The following is a 21462-nucleotide window of genomic DNA, read 5'->3' on the forward strand; positions in this document are numbered from 1 at the left end:
CCCAGAGAACTGGGTGGGGGGAAGGTAGAATGAATGTTATTAAAAAGTTGAGAATTGGCCGAAGATTCACTCTGCTCAGGACAAAGCCACTGACTTACCACAGTTTAACAGTATAATCTTCAAAAACAAGAATAAAAAAAAATCTTTGTGAGCACAATTCATTTTATATAGTTATTCTTCATTTTATTAGTAATTATGTAATGCCCTAGGGAATCGGCCACCTGAGGAAAGGCAAGGGGCAAATGCGCACAGCAAACAAATTTCGCTTCCTGCCCTTTCCCCCTCTTCTTGCTGGCAGGGTTGATTCGTATTACAATTTGCTCAGATATTTGGAAGTGAATTTAGGGCCCTCCCCCCAACTTATGATTTTATAGCCAATAGGTGATGAGGTTTATTTGCATATTTCCAGTCACATAAGAAGCCCCGGAGTAGCAATAGTGTCAGACTCCTGACTCGGGAGCCCTTCTCCACTTTAAAGGGCAACTTTGCTCTGCCCTGCACTGAGGCTTCCCCAGCCCTCCCCCAGCCCAGCCTGTGCAGTCCAGCGCCAGCTGAGAGGGAAGCGTGCAGAGATGAAGGGCAAAGCGCTGCTTCTGGTAGTCCTGGGTTTGTGGTTCCAGAGTCTGAACATGTCCAGCGGAGGGGTGGCCGCTGCCGCCTCAAATAGTAAGTTTCATCTGCAGTCTGAACCCCTTCCCGGGCAGACCCAACTTCTCTTGCAACTTTGCCGAGCTGCGGGAGTGAGAGGAGGAGGATGGAAGGGCGAACCTGATGCACACCAGGGAAACAGCGAAGGAAGGGAGTACGGGACAGAACAGGACTTGCTAGGGCACTGACTAGCAGTCCCTTGGGGAGACGGGCGCCTGGAGCCAGGGGTGGGAAGTGCATAGTTTTTTTCTCTGGCAGTTGAGGGACTAGACACGGTGGAGATGGTTTGCTCTTATCACCGTCGCTCTGGGTTTCCGGGCGGCCGCAGCACCCGGCTTCTGCAGCTACTGGTGCTTAAGGGTCACTCGCCTTGGCCGCATTACATAGCAGCCGTTCGAGATGAGCTCGGGCCAGTGATGGTCTGGGGGAGTGTGAGGGGCGGGACGTGGGAGGGGAAGGGCCTGGGATGGTGGTGACCGGCGGTAACCCCGCAGCCCCGGGAGCGCAAGAATGAGAGGAACGCCAGCCAAGGTGACCCTAGTTGTGGCTGGCGCGGCTGCTCAGTTTAGCACAGCTCAGCTCGGGCCTCGGGGCAAGAGGGAAGGGCTGTCTTCCCAGAAGAGCCGAGGGGCGGGGAAAAAAATGAGGAGTTTCTGTACGGCGAATCAGGGAAGGATGCCTGCATTTCTAGGAGAAGCTGGCACTCGCGCGCTCTCCAAACTCCCTGTGGACTGGGGGGAAGGGAAGAATGTGCAGGAAATCCTACACTGGCTTTGAGTTGCAGATAGAGATGGTGTACGGGGAGCTTTCCTAGAGGTGTCCCCAAACCCAAAATCTTACGATGCTGTTAGAACTTAACAGCAGACCAGGAAAAGCACGATCACACGGGTGCCTTGCCACCGCAACTCAGAGATGTGTCCAGGCGGCCAGCCTTCCAAAGCCAAGGTGCCTGCTAGCTCTGCTCACGAGGCTACTCCCGGGGGGCTATGGATCCCATGCCACGTGGGCTCCTGTTGGCTCTTGGGTTCACAAGAGTGGTTTCAGAGATTGGGTGTGGACGCTGCCAAGTCGGAGCACTTTTTGCTCTTCCTAGAGAAAGAATTCGGAGTTTTAAGCTGTCTGGAGCTAGACACTGAGCGTCTGTCTTTAACTGAATAGAGGTGGGGAGCGTTTCTTCCAGGTCCAAGGCTTTGCCCACAATAAAGCCACACAACATGGGTAATTGAAGCATTATTCTGGAAAAGAAAAAAGGGGGAATTGGATCAGGCTTCCCAATCCCTTAGCTCTCATATTGATTTTTGTTTCGTTTTTTTTCCCCTCTGCGAGGCCACGTGCTACTATTAAGAATTCTGATATCCAGTTCAGCTAGTCTGGGCTTAGAATGTGGTGTATCTATCTCTCTGTGTATCAGTGTATTATGTACGAAAGACAGAAAGACAGAAACAGGGACAGAGAGAGAATGGTTGTGTTGAAACGTTTGACTTATTTTGAGGTTGGGGAAAGTATTCTTGTTAATGAGGTAGGAAGCGATAAGACTTTGGGAGAAGGGTTGACATTCACTACAGTTTTACTCTTCAAAATTATGGGAGGCCCTGTTCAAAAAGTAATACAGTATGTGAAAGATCTCGGACTTCACGTCTGACTTTTTGGAGTCCTGTCTCACGAAAAACACTAGAAAAGGTACTGGGTGGAATTCAGATTCTACAACCATAAAATAAAAACCTTAGTAAAATGACAAGGTTCCCCTTCCATTCCCCCAATCTCCCCTCCCCCGTCCCGTCTCCCCCCTTCCCCCCCCCCCCGTCCCCCTATACATTTGAAAAGTGTATGTGTACTATTAACTCAGAGTAGTTTTAACTGTTAACTTTATTGTTAGGGTTAAAAGATCATAATGCTTTGGGGCTCCTCTGTAAAATAAGGGATTAGCTAGGAGGTTGCTAAAGGGCCATTCCAGCTTTCAATGTGTATTCTACTGTTATGATCATTTAAGATATCAAGGTGTTTTGTGTATTTAAATTCGTTCAGGCTAGAGAGAGAAGGGACTGTTCCAGAAGAGGAGACAGCACTCCCTGAAGGCTCTGTCCCCCTACCTTCAGAGTAGCTACATTAGGCTCACCTGCCACACTCCTGGCATTGATCTAATTAACAGTAACTTACAAAGGGGGAAGAGAGCCAGTACTTAATGATGGCTTGATCTCCTTGTTGTCTAGTGGTTTCAGTGGCGTCTGACTCTTCATGACCCCATTTTTATGGGGTTTTCTTGGCAAAGATATTGGAGTGGTTTGCCATTTTCTTCTCCAGCTCATTTTACAGATGAGGAACTGAGGCAAACAGGGTTAAGTGGCTTACCCTGGGTCACACAGCTAGTAAATTTCTGAGGTTGGATCTGAACTCATGAAGGAAGATAAGTCTTCCTGATTCCAAGCTCCTTGCTGTATCCACTGCACCACCTTAGCCACTGTGACTTTCAGCATGACCTTGTGATTTGTAGTCAGAAGATCTAGGTTGTACCAATTAGGAGAGGAGATTCCTGCAAATATTTCCGTACTTTTGATGTGTCCTTGTTACATTTGGGGGGGGGGGGCAGACCTGTGACTTCATTGGTTCAAGAAACTCCCAATAAGGAAACTCCCTCAACCAAGGTAGACCACCTTCTTGTCTGGCAGCAGAAATCTTTCTTAATCTTCTGTGTGTGTATCATGGATCCCTTTTTCAGTCAGCCCCCTTCTTAGAATGTTTGTAAATGCCTAAAATAAAATATAGATGATTACAAAAGAATTATGTTGAAATAATTATCAAATTTTTAAAGTGAGTTCCCAGACCCCAAATTAAGACAGTTGTTTCACATGGTTGCCTGGGGCACTGTGGTGTTGATAGATTTTTACCTTATGTCACAGAACTAGTATTTGTCAGAGACAGGTCTTAACCCAGGTCTTCCTGACTGTGAGGCTGACATATCCACTCACTGCACCTGGCTGCCTCTCTTGCTATATAGTTGAACAAATGATTAATTAGATAATTGGTGTTACAATCTTAAGGATCTAAAGAGCCTTAGAGATCATCAGGCTTAACTCTGCATTTGACAGTTGAAGAAACTGAGGCCCAGGGAGAGGAAATATAATTAAGTCTGATAGTTTCATGGAAAAGGAAAGGGGTGGAAGAAGAGACTTGTGTGGGGGTAGAAGTGGAAATTTGCCCCTTCCCTCCGGTCACAATCCTTTGTCTGCCTTTCTTACCTGAAATAAAATTGACTATTTGAGAAGGATCCATTCCCAGTTCTGTAAGACTCTTGTTAAGGCTCTTATAACCTGACAACCTTTTTGAAGGTTTATTTTTTTTCTCCAACTCTAAACATTATACTTTGTTAATATGAAGACAATCTGTAATTTACCTTAATGTTTAAGGAATTCAATCACTCAAAATGAAGGCTAAACCAATGTCTTTTGGGCCTCACTGTGAATGGTGAAGGATCATTTGAGGCAATGGTTGCTAATTATTTTTATATTTTTATATTTTATAATACTGCTACTTCTTTGCAGGACTGTGGGGAGAAAGATATCAGAGGATGAATAGTTTAGCAGGCTAGGGAGGTGGCAACATTCTAGATCCATAATTCTGGAATTCTTGTGAGTGAGAAGATTTTTAAAGTATCGACTTTTATAATAATTGTAGTTTGTTTTAGTGTGCAGAAGTTGCTTTATTCAAATAAGACATTTTACCTAGGCTGCAAATCCTGGGGTGGGGGGGGAGATGAGGTGGGCAGGGGGGCAGCTAGGTGGCATAGTGGATAGAGCACTTGAATATTCATCTTCCTGAGTTCAAATCTGGCCTCAGACACTTACTAGCTATGTGACCCTGGGCAAGTCACTTAACCTTTCCCTCATTTTCCTCTTCTGTAAAATGAGCTGGAAAAGGAAATGGCAAGTCACTCCAGTATCTTTTCCAAGAAAACCCCAAGTTGGGTAACAAAAAGTCAGACTGGACTGAACAACAACACATCTTTGTTAAAAACTCTTTATCTAAGTAGGGGTTTGCTTTTCCCTTTTTTGCTTGCATTTGCCCTTTCCAAAGTAGGAGGCATATTTGGAAGACTTTTGAAGTAAGTGATGGTGTTCCAGTGTATTTCAAGAATGTTCACAGAATTTTAGAGTGGGGAGAGCACTTAGAGAAGCGTTCAACAGTTCACGAGACTTGAGGCTGCAAGGGGCCTCAGAGTTCAACTAGTCTAATCTTCTCATTTTATAAATGAAGAAACTGAGGACCACAGAAGTAGGATGATTTCCCATGTTCACACAGGTAGTAAGTGGTTGAGCTGGGATTCAAATCCCAGTCTTGACTTCACATTCAGTGAGCTTCCCACTACACGAAGCAACCTGTTCATTCTTACAGATGAGGGACCTGAGGTCAAGAGAAGAAAAATGACTTGCCCAGGGTCATACATTTCCCTAGTTTGTACATTTCTTGAATCCTGGTCCATGATTCTTTTCTGGAGCTTCTTGATGGCCCCGTCAATGTAAAAACTCTCTCCTCCAGCGTTTTTCTGAACAAATTTGAGTTTGCATGATTGATTCTGTGTATTGTTGTCTGTGGCTATTTTAAAGGTATAGATCATACACTACACGTAATATAATTAGCAGGAGTATACAATCTTGAACGCTTAATCTTCCTAGATATACTTAGCTATTTTATTTTGTCATATATGTAGGCATAAGTTACCTGGGGCTTGTTGAATTGAGCCAAGTTCATTTTTACTCATCAACTATTATGTGCCCACAATGTTGTAGGCCACGAGGACACAAAGTTGAACCCCCTCGAAGGAGGTTACAGTCTCAGAATAAATCTATGATCCTGTGAACACTTGTTAATAATGGGTGAAGTAAGTGTTTGCCATTAAGGGAGAATCTGAAACCTTATTGTGAAGACTTACTCAAGATAACTTTATTTTAACGTTGGCTTGGCACTTGCCCCAAATTACAGCAGAGTGGACCTAGCTTTTGGAAGCAACCTTGAATGACTCTGAGTTCAGTGATTCTGATTGGATAAAGGACTGACATGGGATCTCAGTTAAGGGAGGCCAACACCCTCATTTTAGAGATAAGAAAACTGAGGCCAAGAGAGGTTATAAGACTTGCCCAAGATCCCACAGGATTTTAGAAGAGCCAAGTTTCAAACCCATGCCCTTGAACTCCAAATTCAGCTCCTTTTTCACTTTGCCATGTTGTCTCTTCAAGAAGGATGAAAGGACTGGTTTGTAGCCATGTTGCAGTGTAATTCCAGAGCCATATATAGATATGCTCCCCTTCCCCTGGTCTACATATGCTTCCTCCACTCCCCATGGCTGTTTGATTTTATATAGACAAGTAGGAGCAGTGCCTTTCAGACTCAAACTAATTTATGTTTTGCCTGTATTTTTGACAAAGGCATCTTAGCTTCCTGGATTTTTAAAAAATGTTCATATGACAGACTTTCTTTGGGTTTGCAGACCCAAGAGAATAAATGCATTTGGATTTCAATTTTTCTGATGGGATTCTTTCCATTTCCCCCCCTCTACTCTCATCCAAGTTTTTTCAGATGGTGAGTGATCTGATAATCAATGGAAAGGAATTTAGAAGGTTTTCCAGTAATAAAAATCCTTTGTTAATACAGCTATTTAGTTTGCATATGTTGACTTGGATTTTTAAAACAACATGTTTCCTATATTTAATCTGGGAGACAGATGAAGCATACTTACTTGGCTTTCTGTCCCCTTTTCAAAAAAAAATTACTCAGTACCCCCACTGGGATTAGGTTAGGTTAACCCTTTTTTTATTCAGTGCCCCCCAATTGCACCTGAGACTACTACCACCCCCTCATCTTTCCAGAGCCCCCCCCCCAGGGGGCAGTATTGCCCATTTTGGGAACTTATGTATTAGAATGAGGACCTTCTTTTTCATTAGCTAAATACAGTAGGATTTAAAATCCATATCTTAATGCAATCTTTTCCCCTTCTCTCTTCTCCAGTGATGTAAGAAATTTAACCTTAGGTAATTCAATTTGTTAAGGATTTAGGTGGTGAAGAACTGACTCTTCGTGCTGCTTTCTAATAAACACTTGCTATTTTTTTCTGGAAAAAAAGAATAATTAATATTAAAACAGACATTTAATTTGGGCCCTTGATGCCTTGAGACAGTGTTGAATTCGTGAGGCCAATTCCATCAAATGCCTATTTGGACTGATTTCCCTGCCTTCCCTCAGTTACCCCCTTATTTGGAGTTATCCACTCTATTACTTTGGCAGCTGGCAGACACAGTCTGGGTAAATGATTATGAATTTCAGCCACAGCAAATAAAAAAAAAAAGCTTATCCTTTAAATACTTTGTCCTCACCAGAGAGGTCATAGCAACCCGAGAAGGAATTCTGTTTTAAATGACCTTTGTATCTAAAAGGCTACAGATGAATGGCAGTTTTAGTGATCTGCATTTCTCTTGCAGACTGAAAAGAACTTTTAGCATATCTAAGCCTTCCTGGCTCAGATGCCTAGTAGTGACTGATTTCCTATACCCCCTATCTCAGGGATTTTAACCTTTTTGTGTGGCAGTCCAGTATCAAACCCTTCCCAGAACAATGCTTTTAAATGCCTAAAATAAAGCACGTAGAATTACAAAGGAAACAAATTTCATTGAAATACAACTGTCAAAAATATTTTTTAAAGACAAGTTTATGGGCCTCAGGTTAAGAACCCCTGTCGTAGTAGAAAAAATGTTGAACTTTGAGTTGGGGGGGCAGGTAGGGGACTGGTTCAAATGGCACCTGATACTTCACATCTGTGACCCTCAGATTCTTACCTGTAAAATTAGGGGATTGGACCAAATAACTACCAAAGTTCTTAGCAGTTCTTATACTATAGGTTAGTATAGTTATAGCTATAGATCCTATAAATTAGGTTTTTCCTCTTTAAATTTTCCAGTTACTTAGATTTATACTTCAATCCTGTTTCTTATCTCTGAATTATTGTCTGCCTAGAGATAAGCATTTTATCCTCATTAACATTCTCCACCCTTTAGCTACTTATTTAGGAAATACAGATGTTGCAGGTCTGCAGTAGCCCTAACGTCAGGCACCAAAAAGCCAGATCTTCAGCCATACCCAATGACCTCTCTCTTTAGTGGTCCTCTTCTGGAGATGGACTCCTCATTTTTCTCTGTTAGAGGTTGAATGCTAATTAGTCCAAGCAAATTTGGGATCAGATTATCAGCAAACTTCTTGACCCTAATATTCTGTTCCATGGATCCTTTTTAAAAAAGGCAGCTAGTAAGCTCTCATTATTTTATGTAGAAAGGCATCGTACTTAGTCTGAGACTCAACTGGAAGGAAACAAAAGTTAACTAGTCTAGTTCTACCATTTTACAGGCAGGGAGAATGAAGACCAGACTAATGAAGTGACTGGTCCAAGGTCACACAGTTAGTTGGTGGCAGAACCAACTCAGCTACTCTATAACTTATTAAAGACTGTGGTACAGAAGAAGACTCCCAGAATTTGGGAATAAAAGCCTGGGATCAAGTTCTATTTCTGTTACTCAATATGAACTTGGGCAAGTCACTTAAAATCTCTGAGTCTCAGTTTCCTCATTTGTAAAATGAGGGGGATGGAATGGATAACTTCTAAGATCCCTTTCAGCTCTATATCTATAATCTTATGATTAAAAATATTCATTTGTTAACCCTTCCTTCCTTCCTTCCTTCCTTCCTTCCTTCCTTCCTTCCTTCCTTCCTTCCTTCCTTCCTTCCTTCCTTCCTTCCTTCCTTCCTTCCTTCCTTCCTTCCTTCCTTTTATCTACACATGGCCTAAGCTAGGATTGTGGAAGTTTTGAGGAAGCATATTTCACTCTTTTAAGCAACTGAGATATCTTTAAGGAATTATAGTAATGATCATCTGGAAGATAATTGTGTTCTCTGAAATACCTCATTTCTTATATTCTCTGCTTACTCATGCACATGTTGTAAATATCTCCAGTAGAACATAAGCCCTTTGAAGGCAGAGATTGGTTAGATTTTATATTTGTTTCTCTAGCACCCATACAACATCAAATACATAGCAAGGGCTTAATAAATACTTACTGATTAATTCCTATCAAAACTTCAAATTTGGTAAACACTTTCAAGGAAAAAAATGAGCATTTTATTTCATAAATAGTTTGATGTTTAGGGGTAATGGCAAACAATTAAAACTTAATAATGGAGAGACCTTATGAGTTTTATAATTTTAGAAGATAAATTTAAGGCAACATTTCTACATAAGGATTTTTAAAACATTTTAAGACAGAAGGGTTTCTCTGTGGATCATAAGATGCTGAACTTCCAAGTAGTTTATCCACTTATACAATCACACACAAGACCTATACAAGTTGAATAACTATTTAAGGAGAAAGGCAAAAACTAGTCGTAGTCACAGAATAAGCATCTCAGAGTTAGAAGGAACCTCCAAGACAATCTATGCCAGCCCTATCTGAACAAATATCCCTTTCCAAGCATATACCTGACAAGTAGCCACCTAGCTCTTGCTTGAAGACTTCCAGTGAAGGGAAACACATGTTCTCTTCTTGAGGTGGCTATTCAACTTGTAGAGAGCTTATATGGTAGCAAGTATTCCCTTAATCATCCTGTCGTGAGTATGACAGATTTTAGAGGTGGAAAAGACCTTAAATGTCAGGCGGTCCAACTTACTCTTTTTTAAATAGAGGAGGAAGTCGAGGTACTGAGAAGTAGAATGATTTAGTGTACATTGCTCAAGTTTGTATCCTTGCTCTAATCATTGCACAACATCAAGTCCCAGATCTCTTCCCTAAGGTAATGGACAGAACGCTTTGGCTTTTGTTCTATCACCGGAGGAAATCCATCCCCTCCTTTGTGCCAAAGCAAAGGCGGGGCAGTTGTGTATTGCAATTGGATTTCAGGCTTCTCAAAGGGACTTCTAACTACACATTACCACAGTATGTAATGTTTGTTATAGATTTAGACTTGGCCACACATTAGTCTTTAGGCTTTCTACCGATATAGGTATCATATCCCAATAACTTAACAAAGAGCTTTGTACTTATTTAATAGGTTTGTTGTGCACCTAAATCCAATTCACTCAAAAGTCGAGATAATCGCCCTCGTGATGTGCTTGGTTTTCTTCAAGAACAACTGACCAACTGAATTCAGGAAAGCAAGTGAGCATGGCTAGGATCTCTTTCAGTTTGGGGAAAGGAGACTCAAGTCTAAATCATTAGATCCAGAATGCAGGCAATGTTCTCCTAACACATAGAAAATGATGCACTCTTTTTGTTTGCAGAGAACAACGTTCACAGCTTGGGATGGTACAAAGGTAAAATAATACGTGACCCCTGTGCTCAGAGATCCCACACAGTAGTAGAGGGCACTATGTCATGGGAACATGTCCCTCATTTGGATGTTGGTGAGTTATTTAGGGAGATGACTGAATTCTCTCCACACCAAAATATGTCCTGGCAGTTCCTGTGATTTTCCTGATGCCTGAATTCAATTAAACAAATCCCCCTCACTCAAGCAGAGCTGCCACACTCCTCCAACTAACAGCCTTAGAGAGTTATCTGGGAGCTCTAAGAGGTTAAATGATTTGCCCTTAGACACACCTGGTAGGTTTCAGAAGCCTACCTTGAATTAGGTCTTCCTAACTCAAGGCCAGCCCTGCTTCCAATCCCTGACAGAGACTCTTATTTACATGGGGCTTGGAAAAGAAGTTTTCTTACAAACAACACTGAAAGGTACACAGGAGGAGGTTAATAAATGTCTGTTGAATTTGAATGCAGCTATTACAAGTATGATGTTGGGGCCTTTATTGGAATGGAGATTGTGTTAAAGACTGGCTTTTTGCCATGGTTTAGAACAGACTTTTCTTTAAAGTCCAAATCTTGCCATGTGGGTATCTCTTTGCCAAGAATGGTTTTTGACGCTGAATGCCAAATGCTGCCTTTGGTTTTCAAGTCGAATCTTGGTACTGATTGGGAATCACTTATTAGAATGTTAGACTCGGGTAATAGACTATCACAACTGAAAACACTGGACATTCCTAAGATAACATTAGGATAAATTTGTTGAGATCCCTTGGTAGTCTTTGGGTTTCTATTATCAGTGCTATTATTGATCTCAGTCAGGTCTCTCTTTGCAAATCTAATTATGTCTTAAATGAACAAGTATTCTATTATTCCTGTTAGAAAAATAAATGGGAATTGACATAATCCTTACTCAATTTCTAAAGCCACTGTTCCTGCTAAAGCTCAGGCATGGTAGTGGATTTGATCATATACTTGTCCTTAGCTTCTTAGAGAACAGTTTAGCAAGAAATAGAGAGGAACAATTTGCCAACAGATGACAAAAAAAAAAGTCTTGTGATTTCCCCTATGGATATTATTGGTTTTGGGTTATAGACTTCACGCCAGAATTTTGACTGCTCCTTTTCAGAATCTTCACTTTGGTATGGTTTTTTTTTTTTGCTATGTCTATATTAGGGAGAGAAATTGGACCTGCTATTTCATTAGCATAGGGAACTTTGCTGATTTTGGTGGGCCTTCTCTGCCACTTAAGAGTCTTAGCACAGTTCCTGGCACAAAGCAGGTCCTTAATAACTGTTTTTTGATTGATTGGTGAATTGCCAAGAGATTAAATAACTTGTCCAAGGTCACATAGACAATAAATACCAGAAATGAGACTTGAACTGGGTCTTCCTGGCTCCAAGTTTCACTGTCTGTCCACTAAGCCAGGTTGTCTCTCCTATATGATACCAAAGGAAGTTTTCTTAACATTCAATTCAACTGCCTATCCCCATCAGAAGATTCATCCAACAGTCTTTCATTCTCAGCTATCTCCATTTTGTACTAACTACTAAGAACTGATAAATAACTTCTTTTGCCTTAATTCTGACCTCCTGTGGAGGGCTGCATAGGTAGAAATGCAAAAGGATATTTAGAGGGAAAGGCATAACTATTAGCTTTTGAGAAAGGGAACCTGTTAGACCCTATAAAATGATTCCTCTGGCCCTTAAAGGCATTGTTTTTCTTTCATGCCTGTCTTAGCACTTCATAAATGTTTTTAATTTAATTGAATTAATAAAAATAATTACTTTTTTTGGTTTTCAAAACATTGTTTTAAAATTGGTGGGTTCTACAAAGAAACTTCCTGTGAATGTGTTTTATCTTCTCTCATTCTGACTTGGTCTGATACTCTGAGAGGACAGAGCTCTGGACCTGGAGTCAGGAAGACCTGATTTCAAATCCAGCCTCAGACATTTGCTACACTTGTGACACTGGGCAAGTCATTTAATTGCTATCTGCCTTGGTTTCCTCATCTATAAAATGGGGATATTAAGAGCACCTACCTCCCAGGGTTGTTGTGAGGATCAAATGAGATGATATTTGTAAAATGTTTTGCAAACTTTAGAGTGCTATGTAAATGCTAACTATTATGATTATGATGATAATGGTGGTGGAAAGGGTGGCTTTTGAGTCAGAGAACTGGGGGATCCTAACCTTAGCTCTGCTTCATGATAGCTGGCAGAGTTTGGGTAACAGTTAAAAGACTTAGTATCTGATGAGACTTTAAAGATCATTTATTCCAGGAAACCAAGGTACATATTGGGGACAGGGCATGGCTAAGGTCACACATATTAGAAGAAGCAGAGCTGGGCTTTGAACCCATAGTTTACTTGTTGAACTCTAGAGCTGATATTTATTTAGAACCTTAGAAACAAGGTGGAGTGCCCCACTAAAGTTGTTTCAGTAAAGCTCACCTGTGGCTAGACTTTGGAGGATCTTGAATATCATTCAAAGGAGTTGAATTTTTTTATCTGATAGGGAAGGGAATAAGCATTTATATTTTTATAAATATATATACCGTATTTCCAAGTATTACGCTAAGCACGTTGCAAACATTATCTCATTTTCTCCTCACAATAACCCTGAGGCAGACAAAAGTTAAATGGTCATACAATTTACCAGGGCCTAGAGTCGGGTAAACCAGGGTCATACAGTTAGTAAGTTGTCTGAGGCTGGATATGAACTCTGGTTTTCCTGACCCTAGGTTTAGGGCTCTATTCATTACTCCATCAGCTTCCTCTGAGTAGACAGTAGAAAGCTACCATAGCTATTTTGAGCAGAGGAGTGACACCATTAATAATCATTTCCTTGACCTTAGGCTCATGTCGTGGTCATTCCAAACACAATGCTAATCCTTTTCCTTTTCACTGATAGGAAGAAGAGGAAATGAGGATTTTGGAGACATTGAAAGCAAATTTGCACTGAGGACCCCAGAAGAAATCACAGAGGATAGGTGCCACCTTGTTCCTGGGGACATCAATTCTGTGGCTGACTGTAACTTCAATCATAGCAGCAAAACCTTTGTGGTGATTCATGGATGGACGGTAAGAGAGCATGTGTAGGGAAAGGGCTGTCCTGAGCTGCTACAACCCCAGGGTCAAAAGTAAATAACCAAAAAAGCATGCTTTTTTGTGAACACTGTGATATATTTCAGGTATGTGCTAATTACACTCTTTACACACTCATAAATTTGCTCCAAAAAAGGGAATAAGCACTTTAATTTGCCAGACTCTAATATTTACTTGTTTGGTTTTTGCTAATTCAAGATGTCTGGTCATTTCATTGCCCATTTAAAAAATATTTTTATGTGATGATCTCTTTTTTTTAAGTTTTGAGACAATCCCTCCGTAATTTTAAGGGTTATGGTCCTTGAAATTGATACGAAAAGGTTATGAGAAAATAGAGCCAGGAGAATGAACAAATTTAGGTCTCATCATCTTTTCTCTCATGACAGAACTTCGGAACCTTTATCTACAAACACAAATTGAATGTTGTAATAATTTTTGTGTGAGCAAGAGTGAATGGTCAACACAGTCCACAAATATACTAGGTTTTTCATCCAACCATAAAACATCTTGTTAACAAGATAAACTATATTTTATTACAAAATATTAGCTTGTTAAATATGAACATGTACCTTGAAATAGCTTTAGGTAGAAGATGAATATCTGATGTTTAGGAATTCATCCCATTGAATTGACAGAACCTGCATTTAGTATTTATCCAAATACCCAAGCACTGGACCCGGCAGGTCAGGAACCACTTTACTTGCTGTCCCTTGGCTTCCTCATCTGTAAAACAAAGGGGTTGCAAAAAATAATATAGGGATTGTCTGTTGTTCAGTCATGTCAGACTCTTTGTGACCCTATAGACCATACTGTCCATGGGGGCTTGTTTGCCAAAATGGTTCGCCATTTCCTTGTCCAGTAGATTAAGGCAGAGGGTCAATCAGTCAATCAACAAACATTTAATTGAATGTTTACTATGTGTTATTACTAGCTGTGTGACCCTGGGCAAGTCACTTCACCCTGGTAGTCTCAGTTTCCTCATATGTAAAATGAGCTGGAGAAGGAAATGACAAACCACTCCAGTATCTGACCCACATGGGGTCAGATATGACTGAACAACACCACCGATGAGCCATTGCCTATATGATTATATGACCTTAAGATTGGATTGATTATCATTCCCATTGATTTTGTCTGTGCAGCCGTTTTCAGTCATGTCCAGCTCTTCATGCCCCTTTTGGGGTTTTCCTTGGCAAAGATACTGGAGTTACAAATAGGGTTAAATAACTTTCCCAGGGTCACACAACTAATAAATGTTTGAGGCTGGCTTTAAACTCAAGTCTTCCGGACTCCAGACCCATTGCTCTATCCACTGTGTGACCTCACTGCCCATTCCACTGATAAGGGTATCTATACCAGACACCTAGGGCATGGGAGATGTCTGGCGAATTGCTTACTATTTACTGGTTACCTGATCTGAAAAGGTTGATTGTTTCAAGGAACCTGCTGCACCTGGGGTCACGCACAGACAGGATTCTCCTGCCAGACTAGTCACCTGCACAAAGGGAAGTTGCTTTCTGTGCAAAGCAGGGAATGGAAGGGGTCCTGCCAGCCCTATCGTGCAGAAGCTGAAAGAATGCTTAGTATGTAGCACACACACAAGCAAGCACAGAAAGCCCTTAGAAGCAGCTGTACTGGAGCCTGGCCGCTTGCCTGGATTCTGCCTGACAAGCACTAAAGTACAGGGACCTCTTTGTGAAGGATGAGGGTCTCATCCCCTTTGGGAGTGATTAACCTTGCATTCTGCAAGTCTGACATCATCCCCTCCTGAATGGCAGCTTTGCCATTCACTGCTGCGCCATCTGAGAGGAAGACTGAGGACAAGGGAGGGGCAGGCCTATTAAACTAAGTTTAAGAAGCCTAAGGTGCTCACTCAGAGGGAATGCAAAGAAGATTAAGCAGCAGATTGCCAAGAGAGGGTTCAATAAGATTTCTATTGGTCCCTAAATAACACCGGATTATACAACCATTCACAGTTCTTTATCTCTTTTGGATCTCAGTTTTTTATCTGTAAAATAAGGGGGCCTGTATCGGATGACTTGTAATGAATCTTCAGCTCTAAAACTACAATGTTGTTATGCTAGCAGCCCTGTGAGTTAGATATGGCATGCTTTATTACCTCCATTTTACAGATGAGAAAATTGAGACCCAGAGAGATGAAGTGACTTGTTTCACATGGGTCCATTTAGTGGCAGCGATGGTTCTAGAACCTAGCTTTCTTGAGTCCTTTGAGAATTGATTGTATCACAGGAAAAAACAAAAGCCATTTGAGCGTGATACAAGCCAGTCACATGAAGTGCCAACCGATGCCAAAGGATTCCCTTTGCTCAGGAGTCAGAGATCATTATTTTAACTGGTTCCTATACTGACAAACATCTCTTGCTTATGTTTAGGGAGTAATTTTTAGGGTGATTTCCACCTCATACTTAATGGGTGCTCAGTACTGTTGAATTGAACCAAATTTGTTCCATAATAGATTAATCTAGTCTGGGCTGTGTGAGGGTAGGATGGGGAAGAAAAGCAGAGAATTATCAGATAATCATATTAAAAATTGTAGAAATGAGTAAAACAATCTAATGAAGCATTTCCAATTGGCAAGGTTACAAATTTTACAAAGTGAATTAAACCAATTTTGAGGACAACATAATGCAATCAGACCTCATTAATCTGGACCCAAGGTGATTGTTCTGATTAAGGTTGGGTAAAGATTTATCTGGGAAAAAAAGACTTGTTTAACAAAGAAGGAGAGCACAATGTGCTTGGCACAGTGTCATTGCCTATCTGCCTTTGTTAGGAACTCCAGGCCTCCCACCACAATAGGCCCCCACATGCATTTCTAGTCTTCTTTCATACTTGTCCTCTTCACAAACAAGGAGATTCCAGCTAGATTGGAAACACCACCCCTGCTCTCTGAATTTGCACTAATCTGGAATATCCTGCCTCCTCATCCCAACCTTTCAGAATGCTTTTCTTCCTTTGAATTACAGTGCAGGTGCCATCCCTTCTGTCCTGCTTTGCCAAGTTTCTGGTGTTCTCTCCCTTCTCAATTTCCCTCATACTATATCATTTGGGTAGACGTCTTAACTCTCCAATAGAATATATGCTCCATAAAGCAGTGGATAGAGTTCTGGGCCTGGGGTCAGGTAAATCTGAGTTCAAATCCAGCCTCAGGCATTTACTAGCTGTGTGACCCTGGGCGAGTCACTTAGCTTCAATTTGCCTTAGTTTCTTCAACTGTAACATGGAAATAATTATTTATTTTGTAGGGTTGTTGTGAAGATCAAAATGATATAATATTTGTTGAAAGTGCTTAGCATGGTGCCTGCCACATAGTAGGTGCTTTATAAATACTTATTCCCTTCCCCCCTCCCTGTCCCGTATTTGTTTTTGCATCGCTAGGGTTCCACACAATGTCTTGCTCATGCTAGGGACTTAATAAATCTTTGCTGTACTGAATTGAAGAGTATTATCACATTTGTTTATTAAGTGACTGGGCTTTCCTGTAACTGATTCCCTCTTTTCCTTCTACTACACTATGATGGAGCCATCATCTCATTGATTTCAGTCATCATTGTTATTTATCCTTTGTTTTCAAAGAGGACCAATAAACATCACAGGTGATAGCTTGACTTGCACATGACTTATGAGTGAGGCAGAGCTTCTCAGTCATCAGCATCCCTCTCTTTTCTGGAGTTCAGTGGCAGGACAACAGTCAGGACCAGTGGCAATGGTGCAGGATGCCGTGGGTGACATTGGCATCTCTGATGTCTGACCAAGCTCTAAGAGCTCCACAGTGCCTGCTTCAGCCACCTTCATGACCATTGGAACAAGCTATTCTCATCCACCCATTCCACTGAGGGAAGTCTTCACAGGCTTGGAGTAGACAATCCCCTAACTCATTGATGGGTTTGAGACCTGTTGGTCAGTTACCCCCAACCTGGTTTAGCCCATTTATCAGGGTACGGCTGCTGCACATGCTACAGCTTCCTGGAGCCATAAGGTTCCTTGATTTCAGTACTGCCTCTGGTGATACAGATTGCAACCCACCCAGATCTACTTGTTCTGTGGCACTATTGTCCTCATCTCAGAAATCTTCCACAGGGAGGCTACCCAATGTGATAGGGGACTTCTTTGACATCTTTTGACTTTGGGAAGATAGCAGTGGACTCCATGGGCCATGGATAGCTTGAACCACCCTTTTTGTTGATATTTTAAGAAAATATCATGTTAAGAAGGTAGCCTTTGTTTTCTTTTCCAGGTGACAGGAATGTATGAGAGCTGGGTGCCCAAACTTGTGGGGGCTCTCTTCAAGAGGGAACCAGACTCCAATGTCATTGTAGTCGATTGGCTGACGAGAGCCCAGCAGCATTATCCAGTATCTGCTGGCTACACAAAGCTGGTGGGACAAGATGTTGCTAAATTTATCAACTGGCTGGCGGTAAGCACACATGAAAGAGTATAACATGGCATACAATTCTCTTGGCCATGGGTGCCAGAGCTGATCACTGGTCAGTGTTCCTCCTTTTTCCCTTGTACATATATCCCTCAAGAGCAATTTAAATCTCTCTAAAAGTTCAAGTTTCCTGTCATCTTTCAGCCTTGTGAAACTATCTGATAAAAATGTAGTTCTGTCCTGCCCTGCCCGGCCCAGTGTGCAGATTTCTGGAAAGCAAGTAGGTGGAATTGGCAACCCCCCTACACAGAGTCACTTCGGGGACATAGAGAAGAACCTCCCCTCTATTGACCTCAACCCACACCCTATTCATTGACTTGATGCCTAAAATTCCATAGTTAAAATTCTAATTCCCCTTGGGAAGGCAAGAGGGTCATTTTTTTTTCCTTCACAAATTTAACTTAAGGCTGGTCTTTGGCAGCCTTTCTGTCCTAAGCACCTTGGGATCAACAACATGCCAAGACTCTGGAAAGGCCCAGGGTAGTACAGAACCAGTCAGGGTGGACAATTGGAGTTAGGAGAGGCCACACAGCATGAAGGACAGTGAAAGGTTGAGAGGCAGGAGACTTGGGTGCTTGGGTTCTAGCCCTTCAACTAACTAGCTAGGTGCCTTGGGCCAGGCATTTCCCCTCCTAAGGCCTCAGTTTCTTCCCCTGTAAAAATTAAAGGTTGAACCATTTTTGGAAATGACAAGTAATTGCTCTAGACAAGAGAAGTGAAGAGGGAAAGGGCTTTAGGAGGAAGCCAGTTAAAGAGGAAAAAAAAAAGGAAAGTTCAAAGCAGATATCAGCCAATGCTTCCTCAAATTTAGCCAGCTCAGGGGGAAAGAATTAAATCCTACCTAACAAGAGCAGTTTTTATCTCTTTCATCTGTGACATATAAAATTAAAAAGAATAGAATTCATTTGGAGTAATTCTCATTTTTTTCCTCACTGCCATGGGTGTTCATGCTATGTTTCCTTTGGCTTTGTGGTTTTACCAAGAGCTCTGGGAATTCATATTTTTTCATTCTTCATTGTCTAAAGGAGCAGTTCAACTACCCACTGGAAAATGTTCATCTCTTGGGATACAGTCTCGGTGCCCATGCTGCTGGCATTGCGGGAAGTCTGACAAATAAGAAGGTTAACAGAATTACTGGTAAGGAGACAGCCTTCTTTGACTGAGCCCCAAGTACAGGGATGGGGATCATTCTCTAGGAGAGTCAGAGCAATGTGGAGGCCATGATCATGTGTATTTTGGGGAGTGAGATGGGAAGGGCATGTTAAGGGTTGGGCAGAAACACTGTATTAAAGCAGTGCTGTTTTAGATTGATGGACAGGGGACATGGGTTGCCTTGCCTTGATTATTTTCTGTTGTGGATGGCCCTCACATGAAGCCAGAGAGCAAAAACTAACCAAAACATCAAAGGAGGAATGAAAACAAAAGTTATTTAGTTGGAGGAGGAGGAGAAGATTGGGAGAGGCGGCATTTGAATTGGGTTTTAAATTATGGGTAGGGCTACATCATCCTGCTATAGGGACAAATGATAGATAAATTCTATTTTTAAATAGAAATTGAGTCTGTATTATTCAATTCAGCAAACATTTATTAAGCACTTAAAATGAACAGTTCACTTGAGTAAAACAACATGTACACAGAAAAGTAAGTATTAGCAACTTCAAGGATTAAGAAAATATTTGAATAGAAGGTAGGACCCAAGTGGAAGCTTGAAGGAAGCTCTCATTTCTGGAAGTTAGAGGTGAGGAGGGGAATGTGTTCCAGGCATGGGAAGTGGGGAGTGTGGAGGCGAAGGAACCACCCATGCAAAAGCACAGGGATGGAAGATGTACTGTCAAATGTGGGGCATGGCTAGTGGCAGAGGGGAAGGGCAGAAGCTAGAAGGGAATAAGCATTTAACACCTACTATGTGCTAGGCACTGTACTAAGCAATTTTCACAAATATTATCTCATTTGATCTTCACAACAACCTTATGAGGAAGGTGTGGTCAATATCCCCATTTCATAGTTGAGGAAACTGAGGCAAACATAAGTTAAGTGATTTGCCCAGAGTTACACAGCTGGTGGATTTCTGAGGCCAGATCTGAACTTAGGTCTTCCTGATTCTAGGCGCAGTGCTCTCTCCACTGTGTAACCAGCTGCCTCTAGATGAGAAAACTAGGCCCAAAGAGGTTCATTGACCTTCCTGAGGTCCCACTGGCAGCCAGGGTTCCATCCCAGGCCCTTTGACTGTACAACTAGTGCCCTCTACACTCCTGCCATTTAAATTTTAATTCTCAGATTCACTGTCAACTTTAATTGCAAAATAAGCAGTGTTGGGGAGGGGGGAAACCAGATTTGAGTAGTTGGTAACTCTTGGTTTTATCTCATTTAGGCTTAGATCCTGCTGGACCTAATTTTGAATATGCTGAAGCTACCAGTCGCCTTTCTCCAGATGATGCCGATTTTGTAGATGTATTGCACACCTTCACTCGAGGATCGCCCGGCCGAAGTATCGGAATCCAGAAGCCAGTGGGGCATGTTGACATTTATCCCAATGGAGGCTTCTTTCAACCAGGGTGTAATCTTTTTGATGCTATCAACCAAATTGCAACGAAAGGCCTGGGAGGTAAATGTCAACTAGAAGCAGGTGAAGCCTATCTTTTATTTTTATTTTATTGCCTTGGTGACCACAGTATCCTCCACATCTCCCAGAAAGTGAGTTCCACTGTTATCAAGGGTCAGCCCAGATGGGATCAGAGAGCTTCTTGAAGAATGCTAAGTCCTTCCATTTTCTTGTACCATCTACCAACCCCTATACTTAATGTAGTCACGTGAGGGTCTTAACTGGATTCTGCACAGTGTGGAACCATAAAATGTTAAGCTAACAGGGATCACAGTGGTGAAGGAGGAAATAGAATTCTGCTTTTCCACCCCACTTTATTAGTTAAGTCCAATAGCCATTCATTGGCAGAGTTTATAACAATCTCCTTTCTTTGGATTCCCACTCAAGGGCTCTCTCAACCTGCAACAATTACTGATCATATGTCCTCAGACAAGTCACTTAACTGATCTGAATCTGTTTACTCACCTGTAAAATGAAATTAATGATACCTACAATCACCTCCTTGAGGGCTATTGCTACAGGGAAAGGCTGTTGTTGTTTCTGGAGTCCTCCAGAGCAGTGGTGTCACACTCAAATAGAAATATATCCTTGAAGGCTGCATATTGACTTAGAAAAATCACAGATTAACATTACCTATGCTGTATTGTATTTTTAAAATTTATTTTGTTAAACGTCTCCCAGTTACTCTTCAATCTGGTTCTGCCACACTTGGGAGTTTTGGCAGAAGAAGGAGGCAGAATCTGACACCTCTGCATGGAGTTTCATAACTGCACCATGCTCTGTTAAGCCTCCTGGGAACAGACATGAAGGATCTATGGCATCTATGGCATCGGGAACTCCCAGTATGGGGACACTCTACCAGCACAGATTACAGTCTGACTGCTATTGAGTAAATTAGGCCTATTTGTCATTGCTCAATTGCACAGGTTGGTCTAGATGGCCTTTGAGGGCCCCTTAGCCTCTAAAATTCAGATTCTGAGTTGATGGTGGTACAGGTGATTGTCAAACCAACTGACACCCAGGGAGGTTAAGTAACTTGCCCAAGGTCACACAGGTAACAAATAGCAAAGCCAGGTTTCAAACCCACGTTCACTCCAGCCTTCTTTCTGATGCTGTACCTCAGTCCTTATCCAACTAGAGAATGGCCTTATTCAGGGGCATACAGCTTGAAAGTTTCAGACGCAAGATTTGAATCTAGGTCTTTCTGATGCCAAGCTCAGTACTCTATCCACTACCACACACTGATTCTATTGCTAGCAATGTATGAAGCAAAAAAAAAAAAAGATGGTGGGATCCTCCCTTGAAAGAATGGTAAATTCT

The 21462-nt window shown here is 41.7% G+C and overlaps 1 protein-coding gene across 3 annotated transcripts in view; it reads left to right on the forward strand.

Moving 5' to 3' along the window:
• Nucleotides 1-412: 412 nt before the first annotated feature.
• LPL (lipoprotein lipase) overlaps nucleotides 413-21462 on the forward strand; it is a 30589-nt gene continuing 9539 nt past the window's right edge. The window contains exons 1-6 of one of the 3 annotated variants that reach the window (XM_078149623.1): nucleotides 413-666; nucleotides 9962-9994; nucleotides 12894-13063; nucleotides 17346-17525; nucleotides 18566-18677; nucleotides 19912-20145. In XM_078149623.1, the coding sequence (XP_078005749.1) occupies nucleotides 573-666; nucleotides 9962-9994; nucleotides 12894-13063; nucleotides 17346-17525; nucleotides 18566-18677; nucleotides 19912-20145 (823 nt within the window). In that variant the 5' untranslated portion in view covers nucleotides 413-572. The remainder of the gene's footprint in view (nucleotides 667-9961; nucleotides 9995-12893; nucleotides 13064-17345; nucleotides 17526-18565; nucleotides 18678-19911; nucleotides 20146-21462) is intronic. The other 2 variants (XM_078149624.1, XM_078149625.1) reach the window with 2 other exon arrangements.

Source organism: Phascolarctos cinereus, unplaced genomic scaffold, assembly GCF_003287225.1.
Source record: "Phascolarctos cinereus isolate Bilbo 61053 unplaced genomic scaffold, phaCin_HiC Scaffold_2;HRSCAF=192, whole genome shotgun sequence".
In the NCBI taxonomy this organism is placed as follows: Eukaryota; Metazoa; Chordata; class Mammalia; order Diprotodontia; family Phascolarctidae; genus Phascolarctos; species Phascolarctos cinereus.